The 17,295-nt window shown below is 49.1% G+C and overlaps 2 protein-coding genes across 3 annotated transcripts in view; one reads left to right on the forward strand and one right to left on the reverse strand.

The window, feature by feature from the left end:
* UBE2R2 (ubiquitin conjugating enzyme E2 R2) overlaps window positions 1–7,020 on the forward strand; it is a 79,821-nt gene extending 72,801 nt beyond the window's left edge. The window contains exons 4-5 of the mRNA XM_063128334.1: window positions 2,596–2,730; window positions 5,920–7,020. Of these exons, the coding sequence (XP_062984404.1) occupies window positions 2,596–2,730; window positions 5,920–6,142 (358 nt within the window). The 3' untranslated portion in view covers window positions 6,143–7,020. The remainder of the gene's footprint in view (window positions 1–2,595; window positions 2,731–5,919) is intronic.
* A 5,814-nt stretch (window positions 7,021–12,834) lies between these two features.
* The window catches only part of UBAP2 (ubiquitin associated protein 2), a 132,678-nt gene continuing 128,217 nt past the window's right edge, over window positions 12,835–17,295 (reverse strand). For both annotated transcript variants that reach the window (XM_063128313.1, XM_063128312.1), the window contains exon 28: window positions 12,835–13,025. In XM_063128313.1, coding sequence (XP_062984383.1) covers window positions 12,930–13,025 — 96 coding nt within the window. In that variant the 3' untranslated portion in view covers window positions 12,835–12,929. The remainder of the gene's footprint in view (window positions 13,026–17,295) is intronic.

The raw sequence follows: 17,295 nt of genomic DNA on the forward strand, positions 1-17,295 counted from the left end.
TAGAAAAGCAGAGTTGGAAGGGACCTACAAGGCCATCGAGTCCAACCCCCTGCTCAATGCAGGAATCCACCTGAAAGCATCCCTGACAGATGGTTGTCCAGCTGCCTTTTGAATGCCTCTAGTGTGGGAGAGCCCACCACCTCCCTAGGTAACTGATTCCATTGTCGTACTGCTCTAACAGTCAGGAAGTTTTTCCTGATAACCAGCCGGAATCTGGCTTCGTGGAACTTGAGCCTGTTATTCCGTGTCCTGCACTCTGGGATGATCGAGAAGAGATCCTGGCCCTCCTCTGTGTGACAACCTTTGAAGTCTTTGAAGAGTGCTATCATGTCTCCCCTCAATCTTCTCTTCTCCAGACTAAAGATGCCCAGTTCTTTCAGTCTCTGGTGCTTGTGCCTAGTATTGGAGGTCGGAGATCAGTGACAGAGCGTTTCCTTTGCTTCAGCCTTTGGCTAAAAGGGCTGGAAGAGAAATCTTTCTGCCTGAGACCCTGGAGGGCCTGCCAAGAAGTCCATAATTGGGTGCTGTGCTGGAACAGGACCAGTAGTCTGGCTCTGCAAAAGGATCCTGTTCTTGCCCCCCCTCCCCCCAATACTTGGAAATGGGGGGGATCTTGCCCTCCACTTTGCATGTGGAATGGAAAATCCATGCATAATAATGTGCTTTTAAAAGTGTACTTTTAATAGGTTTTTTCCCCTGTTTTTATTCTATTTTAGTTTTCCACCACTCCGAAATTCTGAATGGGGAGCGGTACATAAATATTGTAAATAAATAAATATGTAATAATACACATGTGCTGGGTGTTGAGCACCACCACCACCCAGGGCATGCCTGTTAAGGCAGAGTGGGACACATGTGGTCTTGGGCCTCTAGCACTCCAACCCACCGGGTCTTTCCTGAGGGGAAGGACCATGGGAGTGCGCACCTTTGGCAGGCCACTCCCCGAAAGCAAGTGGCGCCCAAGAGCGCATGTTTCCTGCTCCACTCAGCCTGGCCCTTGGGAAAGGCCAGGGCAGTTGCCGGCCAGAGGTGGCCCCGTGCTTGCCGTAGGGAGCACATCTATGGGAGCCCATGCGTGTGCCCTTCGTGTGTGTGTGGTTTGTCTGGCCAAGCGTGAAACGTGTGAGAAGCGGAAGAGTGTTTATGACCCGAGACGACTCCGCTCTGAAGCGAGCAGTCTGGCCGTGGCAAACTGATTTGGGAGGTCTGCTTGCTGGGATCCTCACCCCTTGCTCTGCCCTGTGGAGTGGTGGATTCCGGCAAAGCCTTTAAAGTGACGTGGCGCCCTGTCCAAAAGGCGTTGAGCCAGCCAGGTTGCTATCATAGCGCCTGAACGGAGAGAATTTCCGTCGGGGGGTGAAAGATGTTGAGATCCAACCTTCCTCACGTGGGCACACTTCTTCCTTTGGTATCATAGAATCATAGAATAGCAGAGTTGGAAGGGGCCTACAAGGCCATCGAGTCCAACCCCCTGCTCAATGCAGGAATCCACCCTAAAGCATCCCTGACAGATGGTTGTCCAGCTGCCTCTTGAAGGCCTCTAGTGTGGGAGAGCCCACCACCTCCCTAGGTAACTGATTCCATTGTCGTGCTGCTCTAACAGTCAGGAAGTTTTTCCTGGTGTCCAGCCGGAATCTGGCTTCCTGTATCTTGAGCCCGTTATTCCGTGTCCTGCACTCTGGGATGATCGAGAAGGGGTCCTGGCCCTCCTCTGTGTGACAACCTTTTAAGTATTTGAAGAGTGCTCTCATGTCTCCCCTCAATCTTCTCTTCTCCAGGCTACACATGCCCAGTTACTTTAGTTTGCTACTAGAACACGGTTTAAAATAACTTTGTCACCCCGGTCTGTCCAATATTTTTAGAACATCATAAACAGGGCATGGACCCACAAGCAAGTAGACAGAATCTTTTGTCGAAAGAACAGCTTCTCATTGGAGAGCTCGCAACAGCTGCCTCATTTTGAGGCTTAGAAGAACAGCGGATGGGAAATGTGCCCGTGTGGACAAGTTCTCCTTCACCAACCCCACTTTTAAATGTTCAAACTGGCGTTCATGGAAAACGGCTTTGCCTGTATGGAAGAGGGTGGTAGGAATCCGGACTGCAAGCATTAAAGGGTAGGTTAGTTAATGGATCCCAGCCAGTGATTTGATTTAGAAGCAGGGGGGCTGGACTCTGGCTTTCCTTCAGACATAGCGTGCTTGTGCTGCGTCAGGTTGGAGGCTGCTGTTGCGCCCATGAACTGCTTGTGGACTTCTCATTGGGGCATCTGGCTGGCCACTGGAAACAGAATACTGGACTAGACAGGCCTTGGTCTGATCCAGTTATCAGAGGCAGTAAGCCTATATACATCAGTTGCTGGGGAACATGGGTGGGAGGGTGCTCTTGCACCTGTGTCTTGCTTGTGGGTTTCTGGTTGACAGCTGGTCGGCCTCTGAGTGAACAGCGTGCTGGACTAGATGGACCCTTGGTCTGATCCAGCAGGGCTGTCCTTACCAGAACCTATCCACAAACATGAGCAGCTGTCCTTCCTGCAGGTGAGAACTTGGAAAGTGTTGTGGTCCTGATTCTCCTCCCACGCCTCTTTGCTCCCTCCAGGACGATCCTACTGAGCGTCATCTCCTTGCTTAATGAGCCCAACACCTTCTCTCCGGCAAACGTGGATGCTTCGGTCATGTTCAGGAAATGGAGGGACAGCAAAGGAAAAGACAAAGAATATGCTGAAATCATTCGGTAAGCCAAAGGCAGCGGCTCCTCCTCCATGTGGGTTGGTAGTGGGGCTGTCTTTTTTGTCTGGGGCCAACTTCGAACCCACACACTGGGCCAGACCCAAAACGGTGCATAAGAAGAATCCACGTAGCTTCACGTGGTTTGAAGGTGCAGTGGGAGATTTGTGGTGTTGCCTCGCCAGCTCTTCCTTCCTTTCACTGCTCCTGCTGCACTCAGCAATGTGCCCTCCTGCTTCTGTCCGGCCTTCAGAGAACTCACCTGGCAGCACTGCTCTTGTGAGAGCTCTCCAGATTCTCCTCTGCAGTTTGCCTCCTTGCCTGACGAGTTCCAGGTCAACCGAGGTGTGCCGGGCAGGGCCGTAGCTCAGGGTCAGAGCACATAGCTGGTATGCGGAAGGCCCGAGGCTCAGTCCAGATAAAGCTGGGAAAGAATCCTGCTTGAGACCTTGGAAACGTGCTGCCAGTCAGTGTCGACAATACTGAGCTAGATGGGCTCAGTTTAAGGCAGCTTCTATGTTCCTGTGAGGTAGAAGGGGGAAAGGTCATCCTTCTCCCTCCTCCTCTAGCTGGTTTGCCCAGGGCTGGTGGGGGTTTTACAGCACTAAGCAAACGAGGAAGTTTTCACTGTCCACCCCACCCCTCCTTTGGAGGCTTGAGTGCCATTTTTCTTGGAAGAAAGGCAGGGAGGACAGACCGAGTCAAGTAAATAAATGTGACGCCGGGCAGCATTGCAGCAGCCCATTAAACAATCAGGAGTTGAGCAGATGGAGCAGTAGGGCAATGAATAAGATGACAGCTTATAAACATTTATGGGAGGGATGGAGGGAATAACATAACAGACATTTCAACAGAAGGGGTTTTTATTTAATCCATTTTGGCACAGGTAGCACCAACAGACCTTTTGACAAGTGTGATCTTAACAATATCTGTTGCAGTTTGTGAGCTGGATTACATCATTACTGATGAAGTTGATGATTACGATGTGTCTGATCATAAATTGGGGCAAACGCCAAAACAAAACCCTTGTTTGTATCTGCCACCACTCGCTTCCTCCCCTTTGCCAGCGGAGTTTATGCCCTGTGCTTGATTCTGTCCCCTGGAATGCGGGGGGGGGGGCAGGAAATAACACACAGCCAATAAGCAGCCTGCGTGTGTTTCCTCCAGAGCGTAGGCAGGCCCTAGCTCTTTCGGTCCAAGATGTTCGCACAGCGGAGTCTAGCAGCCCCAGAACGTTGGTGCCCAAGACGGTTGCCGGATCTGCCCTCCCTCCTAACGGGCCCTGCTTGCTTTATTGGTGACTCCATGGCCACCAACCCCTCAGTCTCTCCATACATGCTATGTGCTTGAACTACGAGCAACAGGGAAATCCCAGACTCCAAACCCTTCTTTTGCCGTAATCTCACTCAGCGGCCTCGGCTAAGCCACAGTCTCTTAGCCTCCCTCCTCCCCAATCTATGGCAACAGGCTGATTGGGGAGGAGGGAGATGCAGAGAACAAGAGGGGAGGCAGGCGGATTCTCCACATCACCTGCAGAGCTGTTAGCTCTGAGAGGTCCCTTGTAGCTATCGATATTCTTCCACACATCATCCCCTGATTTCAGAATGAACATGGCCTCGGAGGGTTTGGGTCCCGTGGCATAGCTCCATCTTAGGAGACGTTCTTAAGCCGGGAAGGGCGACTGAAGGCAGGCGTCTGGGGAGAAAGTGATGCCCAGTTACCTGGTTCTGTTTTCATGCCTATGCCTGTAATGACTCCCCAGACGCTGCTCTGCCCTGAAGCCCAAAACCACAGCTCCTGGTGCCCCTATGGTCCTCTATGCCGTGAGCAGGCAACACGCCCAGCTGGACAGGTTGGCTCCTTGGTCACTTCTCGGGCTCTGATTCCATTGAACCTAAAGCAGTAGGGCAGGGGTGGGCAACTTGTGGCCCTCCAGATGCTTTGGCCTACAATTCCCATCAGCCCTACCCAACATTGCCAATAGAGGAGGATCATGGGAGTTGGAGGCTGAACATCTGGAAGTCCACAACCTGACCACCCTTGTTGTGGCTCTGTGGAACGTTCTCCCACTAAACTAGTGGCCTTCTGGATGTTGGTCTCCCAAGTCCCATCAGCCCCAGCCAGCCATCATGGCCAATGGTCAGGGATAGTGGGAATTGTAATCCAGCAATATCCAGAGGGCCACCGGTTCCCTGCTCCAATGATTGTTCTCTTAAAAATCTCTCCCTGTCCTTTTAACAAGTGCTGAAGCCACCCTTTCCCAGCCTGGTGGCCTCCAGATTCATTGGGCACGGGGAGGTCACCAACTTGGGGAATGCTTCCTTACTCCCAGGGTAGTTTTAGGGGATCCGCCTTGATTCCCCAACGGCTTGCTCTTTTCCCTTTATTGTACTGTTGCAAAGGTCCATGGTATTTGCAGCTTACTGAGTTGTATGACATGCTAACTGACGAAGTTTTCGATAGGCAAACTTTGCCTTTCCACCTCCGCTCTGGTGCCAGTTTGTTCTTAGGAGGTTAACAAATGCCCTTGTGGAGGATGGCACAAAATGGCTCTTCTAGAGCCTAAAATCTTGGATCTGCCTGGGTGGAGTGCCGCATCCCCTCCTCCAGCTCTACCTGAAAGGGTCAGTTCTACCTGGCCCGGTCTCTCGAACTTTTAAGTCAGCGCTATCCGCAGAAACGCGCCGGCCAGAGTTTGGAAAGCAGAGTGTGCGTTTCCCGTGACGAAAGGGTGACAGCTCAAAGCCTTCACTTCCCCAAAGGGTGCAGGAGGAAGATGGCTGGGCCTGAGGCCAGGGGTGGCTGGCTGGCTGGCTGCTGAGGGCAGAGCAGGGGGATCTGTCTGCTGATGTTCAGGACATCAGAAGAGCCGGGCTGTACCAGACCGTGGCCCAGTGCTCTGTTCACACAGGAGCCAGCTAGCTGCCTGCAATTGAACTGCATTGTGGGGCAGACTTGCACAGCTTCTGACCTGCCACGGGAGGGGGCTGCAGGCAAACTCCTGGCTGCTAGTGACCCTTGTGTGGATTCGGGTGAGGGTGAGGGGGCTCGCAGACGTGGTGCTTGCAGGGAAGAGAGCGGGCAGCGACTCGCTGGGCCTGCTGCAGACCAGGTTGATGCTGCGGCCATTTGACCGGGTAGGCGTTGGGCCGGCCCTGCTCTCTGACCGTGTGCTGCGTTCTCCGCTGCCTTGCAGGAAACAAGTCCAGGCAACCAAGGCAGAAGCAGAAAAGGACGGTGTGAAGGTTCCCACCACGCTGGCGGAATACTGCATCAAAACTAAAGTGCCTTCCAATGACAACAGCTCAGATTTGCTTTATGACGACTTGTACGATGACGACATTGATGATGAAGACGAGGAGGAAGAGGAGGACGCCGATTGTTACGATGACGATGATTCTGGCAACGAGGAGTCGTGACCTGCTCCCTCTGGCCCCTGTCAGACTGCCCTGCCTGTTTCGCCAGGGGGGGGGGAGCCGCGGTAATCTAGTGACAGTTCAGCAAAAAAAAAAAAAAAAAAAAAAAAAATACACGGGAGGGTGGGGAAAATACCAACCAAACCTGCGTCTCCTGCTTCCTCCTGTTGTATGGATCTCGATCTCCCACCCCCCCACCCCCCTCCCTGTCCTTTGGGCCGCCTAGCAAGAAAGCCCTCCGCAGAACGTCTCCGCTCTCACATTCTTTCCCGTCCCATCACTGTGTTCTGATTTCCCCCCCCCCTTTTTTTTTTCTTTTGGGAAAAAAAGAAAGATGCTTCTCCCGCACTTCGCTCCGCTCCCCCGTTCCAGGAGCATTCACGACACAACAAAACAGGTTTGCTCTGTGTTTAGAGTCTTGCATTAAACACAGTCTTTCATCGAGATGTTTGATGTATTTAACGCCGGAGACTGTGGGGGAAGCTCCCCACGAGCTGCGTGTAAACAGGGACAAGAACTCCAAGCACATCTGTGGCAGAGCTCTCCTCCCCTCCCCTGAGATTTTGCTGCTCTGTTGACGATTGCGTGCGCAGTTGTGTAGCCTTGTGGTGGTGGTGGTGGTGGTGGTGGTCTTTCCCCCTTTTCCTTTTTCAAGGCGTTGGGCAGAGAGCACGGAGCTCCAGTGTACTGAGCTTGCCGAGACGTGGTGCTGAAAGGTCCAGTATTCCATTTCAGTTCTGCTAAGCGCACGTGGAGGTGGGAGTCGCCTGGGGGCGGGAGGGTGTTTAAGCCACCGAGAGGATGAGTGGAGATTTGGGGCGGGGAGAGAGGTGGTTGTCTTGTGATATGAACCTTCAATAAACACTTCGAAGCACTCTGTATTCATGTCCCACTGAGCCTGTGTAGTTGCGGTTTCTCTGCAGAGGGTAAACATCACAGCGGCCACTGCGACACGGCTGCGTGGTCTTCGGCTTCTCCGAATGCAGAGCAAACTCCGCGGCCTTTTCTTGATTCCAGGCGGGTCGGCCTGAGACTCCCTGGCCGGCTGCTTTCCCACGGGAGTCCCTGCCTTGGCATCTGAACTTGGGCAATGTGTAGCCACGTGGGGCAGAACTGTCTGACCGGCCTTCCCCAGGGGCAGAATGCCAGAGGACCCTTGGGAGAAGGGGTCACTCCCGAGACCGTGCCTGGCCATCTGTTTAGGGGAAGACCGTCTGGGCAGCTGCTGGGTGCTGTTTCGGCAGAGCCTCGTCAAGAAGGGTCTCCTAGAGTGCACCAGCGCTACGGAGGGACTTTATGCGGGTGCAGGGCTCTGGGATCAGATCCTCAGCGCATGCTCAAATTGCTTTTCTTTGATCATCTTTAAGGAAACGAAATTAAGGCAGTGTGTTTTCGGCCTTGGAGGCACTTTGCCTTTGCAGTATGTTGTGTTTGCAGTTTTCCATTTCCAATAGCTGAGAAGTGAAGTGGCATTGCAACCGGTTGTGGGAAGTTGCTCACGCACAAATTCCTGCCGAGGAAATGAACCACTTGCAGCTTTCAGCAGCGACGGGTTCAAGAGCTTAGCATTTGTTGTGTGATCATTTGTGTGACGCTCCTGTGACAGCTCTCTGCTTCCCTCGGGGTGTACTGAAGAAGCTAGGTCAGTGGAAGGAACCACGCATGTAGCGGCCATCATGGCGTTTGCTCCACCTCCATTCCAGACCACTGTATTCCGGTATGTTAGCATCACGGCTCTGAATGTTCTTGTTCCACACATAACTGCAATTGCTACCTGCTTGCCCCTGTCTGCATGATACATGTCAGATTTCTTACGAATTGCCCCTGATTTACCATGCCCAAAGCTGGAGTGGCCGGGTGGGGTGGGGAGGGCAGAGGAGCATTCTGGGAGACCTTGAAGACTGAGCAGAACCCCACTCGCACCTTTTGCGGTGGGCTAGTCCCGAGCGGGCCCCTCTTCGTTCCTCTCCATGGGTGGCTGGTCATTCCTCTGCAACCTTACGCAAGGGTCTGTTCTTCTCAGACTGGAGGCTGATGGGGAGGCTGGCGACCTCAGCAGTCAAGGGCTGCCCCAGGAGCTGAAGAGGACTGAAGTGAGGCAACATGTGGGAGTGATGATGGCAGCCTGGCTTTGATTGCACAAACAGGAACGGAAATGCACAGCCCTACTTGGTAAGCGTGTTAACTGGGGGTAGGGGGGGAAGTTAGGTGATCTATATTGTGTGTGTGAAGATGGGGGGGACCACGGGGGGGCCACAAGCACACCTATCCTTTCTCCCATCGCAAACAAAGGAAGTTACTCTAGCTGGGCAGAGGGTCCATGTCTTGAACGGAGCCATGCAAATGAGTAGATTGGTGCACTTGGCTCAGCTTGAAATGAGGATACTGCGTCTTTCAGCTGTTCTTCCCTTGTAGTTGACCGTCTTCACTGTATACTCCCCAGTGACTTGTATTCTCAAGCTTGGTGGTGTGAGATGCATTATTATACTTCCTGTCCTCCCCTTGCTGTGGCCCTTTTCTGAGAGGTGTGGAACACTTCCCACATGGCCAGGGCCAACTCTCCCATCAAGCAGTCATTGCCTGCCAAGCCAACTTGCTGGTTTCCTGCTTTCGAGATCCAACCAACTTACTGAAATGCAACTATCAAGCTACTTAAGAGATTGAAGACAAAATGTTTACTTGAGCCACCTGTAGCCTGGCTCTCTTACTCCACCCATGTCTGCGTTTACATTTCTGATTAAAAAATCAATTCAGATGCAGTTTTTAATCGTTCTCAAACCAGCAGGGAGCTCTAGAATTCTATTGGTATTTTCTTTTTCAATGCTGAAATCCTGGATGATCTACTTTCTCCTCCCCCCTCCCACACCTTTGGTTGATACAACTTATCGGACCAGGTTAACTAATTGCATATTTTCTTTTGTGTTGTTTTCCTCTCCTTTGGTAATTTAGTTTTGGTTTTTCTGCACATCTGTCTACTAATAAAATGTGGAATAAAGTACACCTCTATTACTATTTCCCTGTTGAAAGCCACCTTCTCATTTCAGAGGCCTGAAACTGTTGAAGGGTAGCTCTCTTCACACCCCTTGAGGCCTTTGCCGATGTGACCTGTTCCAGTCACCCTCACTTATTTCCCTGCCTGCATTGCGAAGGAAACATATGGAAACAGGAAAACGGCCATAACTTTGCACAAACGGGAGCTGCTCCTGGCATAACTAAAAATGTGTCTATGTATACTTGGGTCTGTCTCATACTCCCAGGTATGCATGTTTAGCTCTGTGCTCATTGCTTCCCTGCATGAATTTCAAAAATACAAAATTTTAGAGGTATAGTGTTTATAAAATGCCCCTCTCATATCTGAATTTTGGTACTTGCTACCAAGTCTCTGTTCCTTAACAGCTTCCTGCTGTTTTCATATATGCCACCATCTCAATTGACTTAAGCTGCAGTTTATGCAAAATGAGATGGTTTGCACAACAGTTCCCTAACCCTGTGTAGAGCCAGGGGGGCTAACCTAGTCCAGGGGGGATCTCCTGCAATTCACAGGGATTCCATGATACTGTGCAGGGATAACACAGCACATTGTTGTAGAAAGCAAACTTAAGACCACTGCTGTAATGTGAATTGGTACAACTTTTTTGTTTTGACAACAAAAACAGGACAACTCCTGTTGCAACTCCTCTTGCGCAACAGACATTTAAGTGTCTCGAAGAGTGGTACTTTAGGAGGACTCATGCCAGAACCACCAGCTTCAGCTTTTTATTTTTCACAGGAAACAGATTCTCTTCACGTCCTGCCATAGCACCTGTTCTCTTTCCAACAACTGCAAAAGGAAAATGCCTCGAAAATTTCTAAAATTAAATTTTTGAAAGTTAAATCACATCTTTTTCTCCATTTTCTTGAATAGTCTTCTAAGGACGTCTTCAACCAAGGACCATATATTGACCTAAGGGTAACCAAAGATTAGTTGAAGTTGTTGACTGTATGTAGTCTTTGGCCATGCAATTAGGCTCAATGTTACAACCTGACGTTAGCCTTAAATACAACCAGTTCAAGTAGCTACCATGTGAATCCTATAGTGCCGCCACACACTTACTGGCACTGAAATGCTTACCAAAGAGCAGTTGCCACAAGCCTCTTCTTTAGGGTGACCATATGCAAAGGAGGACAGGGCTCCTGTAACTTTAACAGTAGTTTAGAAAAGGGAAGTTTAGCAGGTGTCTTTTATGCATGCAACACCTGGTGAAATTCTCCCTCCATCACAACATTTTAAGCTGCAGGACCTATACTGCAGCTATACTGTGACTAGATTTAAAAGAGGGTAGGACACCTGCAACTTTCACTGTTATGATGAAGAGGAAATTTCACCAGGTTCTCCATATATACAAATGACACCTGCTGAAGTTCCCTTTTTGATACAACTGTTAAAGATACAGGAGCCCAGTCCTCCTTTTCATATGGTCACCCTATTTTCTTAGACCAGTCTGAAGTCTCTCTTCTGCCGTAACACCACTTCCATCAGGCTATTGCTATAGTAATGTCATGCCTCCTTGTTGGTTTTGGCTTTATATAGACCCTCCCCTGCCCCCCAAATTGCACATGAGCATTGAAGAAAACTAGTTGTGTAGTAGTATTAAGTTTCTCCTAATGTGATGAACACTATAGGAATAAAGTGGCATTGGCCAGCTGCATGGATAAGCTTTCACACCTTTGTAATCTTAGTACTGGCCTCCTAAATATACACTTCCTCTGCTCCTGCAAACAGCTTGGAGGCTATAGAGCTGGTTCAAAATATGACGATTCAGCACTAAGCATGGCTGGTGGAGAAGATATTATTGATGAGGATTCTGGATCTACTGAATTTCTGAGATGAGGTTTTGATTTGGGCTCCCTGTAGAAGAGGGTGTTATGTATTTCTTGGAACAAAAGGGCTGACGTTGCAGAAAATAGTAGGCTCTTAAGAGGGGGGAAGGTTAAAATAGGATTAAACATATTGCAGTACAGATGACTTTTTATCAGAACAAGTAGTTCATCATAACCTAGGATTGTAGAACTGTTGCAAAACTACAAATGCAGCAACTGTAGAAACAAAAGAGAAACGCAGTCGTGCAGACCTACAACACCAAGGTAGCAGCTTCTCTTAACGGTGTATGCCTGTCTCAGAGCAAGCTCAAAGCTAGATTGCCTTAAAAGCCACTTGAATGTAACAACTTCCCACTGCTTGAAGAAATCCCTTCTCTGGAAGACCCAACCAGGTGTTTCATTGCCACTTCCTGCCTGATCAGGAACAGTTCGGACCTTTCAGGTTTTGGAAGCTTCCAGTTTTTGAGCTTCTTGTCCGAGAAGACCTAATACGTTCTGCCCCTAGGTGGTTCTGCTTATCTCTCTTGCCGGGAAGAGCGGGTGCTGGCACCTCTTCCCCTCTGTCAGACACAGGTTCCCCTCCAGCAGATAGGTGCTGATATCTACACCAGATGTCCATCATGTGAGCAACACGCAGTCCTGGGGCCCCCTGCCCTTAACTTCTCCGGTAAATGCCGCCAAGCAGGAAGCACATGCGGTCTGCTTGCACTAGCTTTCATGTACTGGGATGTTCTTGCTAAGTACATTGACTTAGAAGCTCTTGCTACCTCCTGAAGCTTCAGTACAGATATTAATAACCTGCTAGACAGAAGTGTGGGGAGGGACAGACCTTTGAAAACTGAGACTGCAAACACTGTTGATATGCTCAGAACTTTATTAGGTGGAGTTCGGGCTAAAAAGAAATGAAATTTCTAAAACATTCATGGTGGTGGTGGTGGTGGACAGGAAGAATGAGGAGTCTGCCCACACACACACACCCCTTCAGTCTTTTCCCCCTCCACAAATGTGGGGAGGAAGAATGGGTGGGGAGGGGGCAGGAATTGACAATAATACTGGTCATTCTGGTCTAGATACGTGGAGGCCGAAGGCAGAGAAGTTACAGCTTTTGCACCCTCTTATTGAAGAATTTGTTACTGAGCCCCTGATTGGCAGATAAACAAATCTGGGATATGCTGAGCAGTCCAGTCTTGGGGGGGGGGGGGGGGGAGAGACCAGGAAAAAGGGAAGGAGGGACAACCCTGTACCTTTGTTTTGAGTCTTAAAAAATTGTCTAATAAAAAAGTGTAATGCTGCAACCTGCAACAAGCCTGCCCATGAATATTAAATCCTCATGCTGGCAGGAATGGGACAAAGAGGAGAAGGGATTTTTAAGAAAACAAAATTACGTGTAAGAAACTAGGAGTAGACCAAAAAAAACCACAACCCAAAAACCCCTCAATTCTTCCTGTGAGCCTTACCATATGCCTGAGCTAAGAACTGCTTTTAAATCAGAAGCTTCCAGGTCCAAAATTAAAAAAAATGGCACACTTTGTCCTTTGACAATGTATAAAGTCCTCAAAACTATACAAAAATTCAGAGAAAGCTGCCCTGGGGCTGAAAGGGGAGTGTCAAGTTGGAGCTCCCTCCAAGGAAGGAAATAAACAGTCTTCAAAAAGATGCAGAAACCACCATTAGGCTCTATTACATTTACAAATACATACATAAATATATTACATACAACAGCAAATCATAGAGAAGCAGGTAAGGAGTCACGCGCACAAGGAGGGTGGGGCTGCCGTTCTCCTTGCAGGGGATGCCCCCGCCCGCCCACCCACCACCCCACTCCCAAGGGGATGGTCTCTTGGCAGGTGTGGGAGTCCGAGAACCAGCACTGGCTGCAACGCGTGGTTTTGCTCTCCCGCCCCCTTCCTTCCTTCCTTCCTGTCTGGGCTTAATTCGTCCAATACGGAGACGTTCCATAGGCGGTCTTGGTAGCCTGAGACTTTTGCTGCATGCCGCTTGGCTGACTGCGCTGGCCAGATCCACCCTGGAAAGAGACAAGAGAAAGGACGTTGCCAGGGTCAGAAGGGCCCCCCATACTCACTCCTGCTGGCACTGATGCCTAGGGTGACCCATACAGAAAGGAGGACACGGCTCCTGTATCTTTAACACTTGTGTAGAAGAGGGAATTTCAGCAGGTGTCATTTGCATGCATGCAGCATCTGGTGAAATTCCCTCTTCATCACCACAGTGAAAGCTGCAGGAGCCCTGCCTTCTTTCGCATCTGGTCACTCCAGCTAAAGACAGCAGGGCTCCTGCAGCTTTCACTGTTGTGATGAAGAGGGCATTTCACCCGGTGCTGCATGCATGCAAATGACACCAGCTGAAATTCCCTTTTGTACTCAACTGATAAAGATACAGGAGCCCTATCCGCCTTTTCATATGGTCAGGATCCTTTTAATGCAAGGAACTGCGGCGTTCCCCCAGCAGGGATATTGATCACCGTTTGGGATGTTCTCCTGTTCGGCCTCTGTGCCTCCCCTCCCTGTTCCTCTTGAGTGGCCTTCATGGTTTTAAGCTGTATTCCTTAGGTTTTCGGTTGTTCCCCAAGTGCAGCTCCCTTTGCAGCAGTGCACACTGATTCTGTGGCAGAGGGGTCACTGCATGTTTCCAATTGATTGGGGGTAGACCTGCCAAGCTTTGCCACCACCCCAGAGGAACAGAGTCTGCACCCGAGAGACACATCCCATTCTTCCCGGCAGCGCAGAAAGGTTGATAGAATTTGCAACTTTTGTAGGCTTTGCAACTTAAGCTAAAGAAACCAGCGTCACTTTGTAAGAAGCGAGCTATGATCACTTGGGAGAACAGGTTCAGAAAAATAAGATTAAAAGTGTGCTTGTGTAACTCATTAAAAGTACATTCTGGCTGCCAATTTAGGAGAAGGGTTGTAGCTCCCCCTCCCCCCGCCCAAAATAATTGGCAGATTTTCCCAGTTCTGTGAGGCTGCAAACCTAAACCCACATGCCTGGGAATAAGCCCCAATGAACTCGGTGCACTACGAAGGTGTCAGACTGTGTCTGAGCATCTTGGCTTCTGTGAGTGTTCAGCCAGTCTCATTTTCCAGTATAAGAACATAGGAAGTGCCCTGAGGCTGGATCAGGCCAAGGGTCCATCTAGTCCAGCACTCTGTTCATACGGTGGCCAACCAGCTTTTGGCCAGGGACCAACAAAGCAGGACATGGTGCAACAGCACCCTCCCACCCATGTTCCCCAGCAACTGGCGCGCATAGGCTTACTGCCTCAGATACTGGAGATAGCACACAACCATCAGGGCTAGTATCCGTGGATAGCCTTCGCCTCCAGGAATTGATCCAACCCCCTTTTAAAGCCATCCCAATGGGTGGCCATCACTCCATCTTCTGGTAGTGAGTTCCATAATTTAACTCTGCACTGTGTGAAGAAGGACTTCCTTTTATTTCTCCTGGATCTTCCACTAATCAGCTTCATGGGATGACCCCATTGGGTTCTAGTATTTTGAGAGTGGGAGGAAAATGTCTCCCTCTCCACCTTCTCCACACCTTGCACAATTTTGTACACCTCTATCATGTCTCCCCTCAGCCTCCTTTTTTCCAAGCTAAACAATCCCAGTATTGGATTCAGAAGAACAAAGGAGGGCCAGGATACTTTAGGGTTCTGACCTGAGAAAAACATTTTAAAGGCTAGGAACATAGGAAACTCCCCTATGGCAGTCAGGGCCTTTGGGTCTACCTAACGCAGCCTTCTCTGCTGTGGATTCCCAGGTTTTCAGGCAGGAACCGTCCCCGGGGCCAGCTGGGGTTTCAACGGGGACCCCCATCTCCAGGCAACGCAGCTGCACTAGCACTGAGCTGAAGCCCTTCCCCTAAACTGGCACCTTTTGCTATTTTGCTCCTCTAAATAATGTCTAAAATCACTTCAGGCTGATGTCCCCCTCCCCCGGGGACCTTTAAGCTATTTAATTTCTTACATGGTAAAAGCTCAGGGATTAGACTCTGTCGAAAGAGGTGGCGTGTGTTGGGGAGAACAGGTAAATGGGAGTTGGCACTCTTAGAAGTGGCAACGGGAGACATCAGAGATCTCAGAGAACAGGCACCTTCTTGCTTTAGAATAGTGCTTCAGGGTGCAATCTTAGGTATGTTCAGACAGAAAAAACGTCCTACAATTTCCAGCATGTGCCAGGGCCAACCCCTGCTGGGAGTTGTAGGCCTTTTCCCTGTCTACACATGCACAGGATTGTGCCCTAAGTGGGACTTTTCACCAGCTTTACATCACGTGCGGTTTTGCAAATGTGTCAAATATGTCCATCCCACCCACTGCCACTCTCACGATATGCAAGGAAATGGCGTTTTACTGGATTTCCACCCAAAGTCAAACGGAGCGGTTTCTAGGGATGTGCTCCGCTCCGATTAGGAGCGTAGAAGCAGTAGCGGATTGGCCTGCTCCGCCTTACCCAGAGGCGGAGTAGGAGCGGACCGCGGACCCCCTAGAAGCAAGGCGAAGAGAAGCGACCATTTTTCGGAGCTCCGAGTTCAGGCGGAGCGCTCCGGTCGCCATCTTGAAAACATTTCGCCATAGGATTGCATTGCGGCAAATAATCGCGCATAACTACGTTGTTTTTGAAGCTATCGTTCTGGAAATTCTTGTGCACAGAGAGTCGTGGATGGGGGTCATTTTGAGACCACTCTCACCTCTCTGCGTGCTGTGGTTCACGTGCAATATTTTTTTAAAAATCGGGTCAACCGCGGGGCTCAAACTGCGTTTCGGCTTTTCGCCCATAGGATTGCATTGAGGGAAAGAATCGGGGATAACTGGGGGGGGGTTTAAGCTATCGTTCTGAAAATTCTTGTGCACAGAGAGTCGTGGATGGGGGTCATTTTGAGACCACTCTCAACTTTCTGCGTGCTGTGGTTCACGTGCAATATTTTTTTAAAAATCGGGTCAACCGCGGGGCTCCGTTTCGGCTTTTCGCCCATAGGATTGCATTGAGGGAAAGAATCGGGGATAACTGGGGGGGGGTTTAAGCTATCGTTCTGAAAATTCTTGTGCACAGAGAGTCGTGGATGGGGGTCATTTTGAGACCACTCTCAACTTTCTGCGTGCTGTGGTTCACGTGCAATATTTTTTTAAAAATCGGGGTTTGGGTTTTTTTTTTTTTATTTATTTATTTTTTTGGAAGCGATGACAGGCACATTCAACTCCCAATCCTGATGAGAATTGATCTCCTCAGAAAGCATCCTCCTCCAATCCCAGCGTTGGAGGGGGGACTAAGGCAGACCCACCCTGAGAACTTTCTGTTTTGTGTCTCTTTGTGGGTTGGCGTTCGTGGAGGGAACACTTACTTAGCTAGTGCTCCTGCTTTGGAGATAGATTAATTTAATATAGGTTTAGTTTGGCGCGTGTGTGTGTTTGTTTGCTTCTTTCTGACTTGTAGCTTAGTTTGCCCTGTGTTTTCCCCTTACTTTGATTTAATATAAACTTTATTTTTGAATTTTGGAGTGTGTGGTTGGGTTGGTTGCCCCCCCCTTCCCTGTATTAAAGCCTGACTGTTCTGCTTTTGTGAAAGCTTTCTTTTGAAAGCATACACACACTTTTTGTCCCATTTCCCTACATTTATATTCTTAAACATATTTTATTATATTCTTTCACATAGTCCATTAGTATATATTCTCATACATATTATATTAGTATTCATATTTTGTTCTTCTTATAGTAGTGGTTGGTTCTTTTCCCCCCTCCCCTCTCTTAAATCCTGATTGTGTTTCCTTCTATCTTCTATATACCAAATATACCAAAAAAATTGGATTCTCTTTTTCTTCTCTGTGTAACTTCGACGGAGTGGGCTGCTTTTGTCAAGTTCAACAGGCAGCCACAGATTGAGCATTTTGGGGAAAGCATACGCACACCATTTCCCTATTCTTAAACATATTATTATTATATTCTTTGACATAGTCTTAGTAGTCTATTAGTATACATTCTCATACATATTATAGTAGTGGTTGGTTCTTTTCCCCCCTCCCCTCTCTTAAATCCTGATTGTGTTTCCTTCTATCTTCTATATACCAAATATACCAAAAAAATTGGATTCTCTTTTTCTTCTCTGTGTAACTTCGACGGAGTGGGCTGCTTTTGTCAAGTTCAACAGGCAGCCACAGATTGAGCATTTTGGGGAAAGCATACGCACACCATTTCCCTATTCTTAAACATATTATATTATATTCTTTGACATAGTCTTAGTAGTCTATTAGTATACATTCTCATACATATTAGTAGTAGTAGTA

Source organism: Elgaria multicarinata, chromosome 6 (assembly GCF_023053635.1).
Source record: "Elgaria multicarinata webbii isolate HBS135686 ecotype San Diego chromosome 6, rElgMul1.1.pri, whole genome shotgun sequence".
NCBI classification, from domain to species: Eukaryota; Metazoa; Chordata; class Lepidosauria; order Squamata; family Anguidae; genus Elgaria; species Elgaria multicarinata.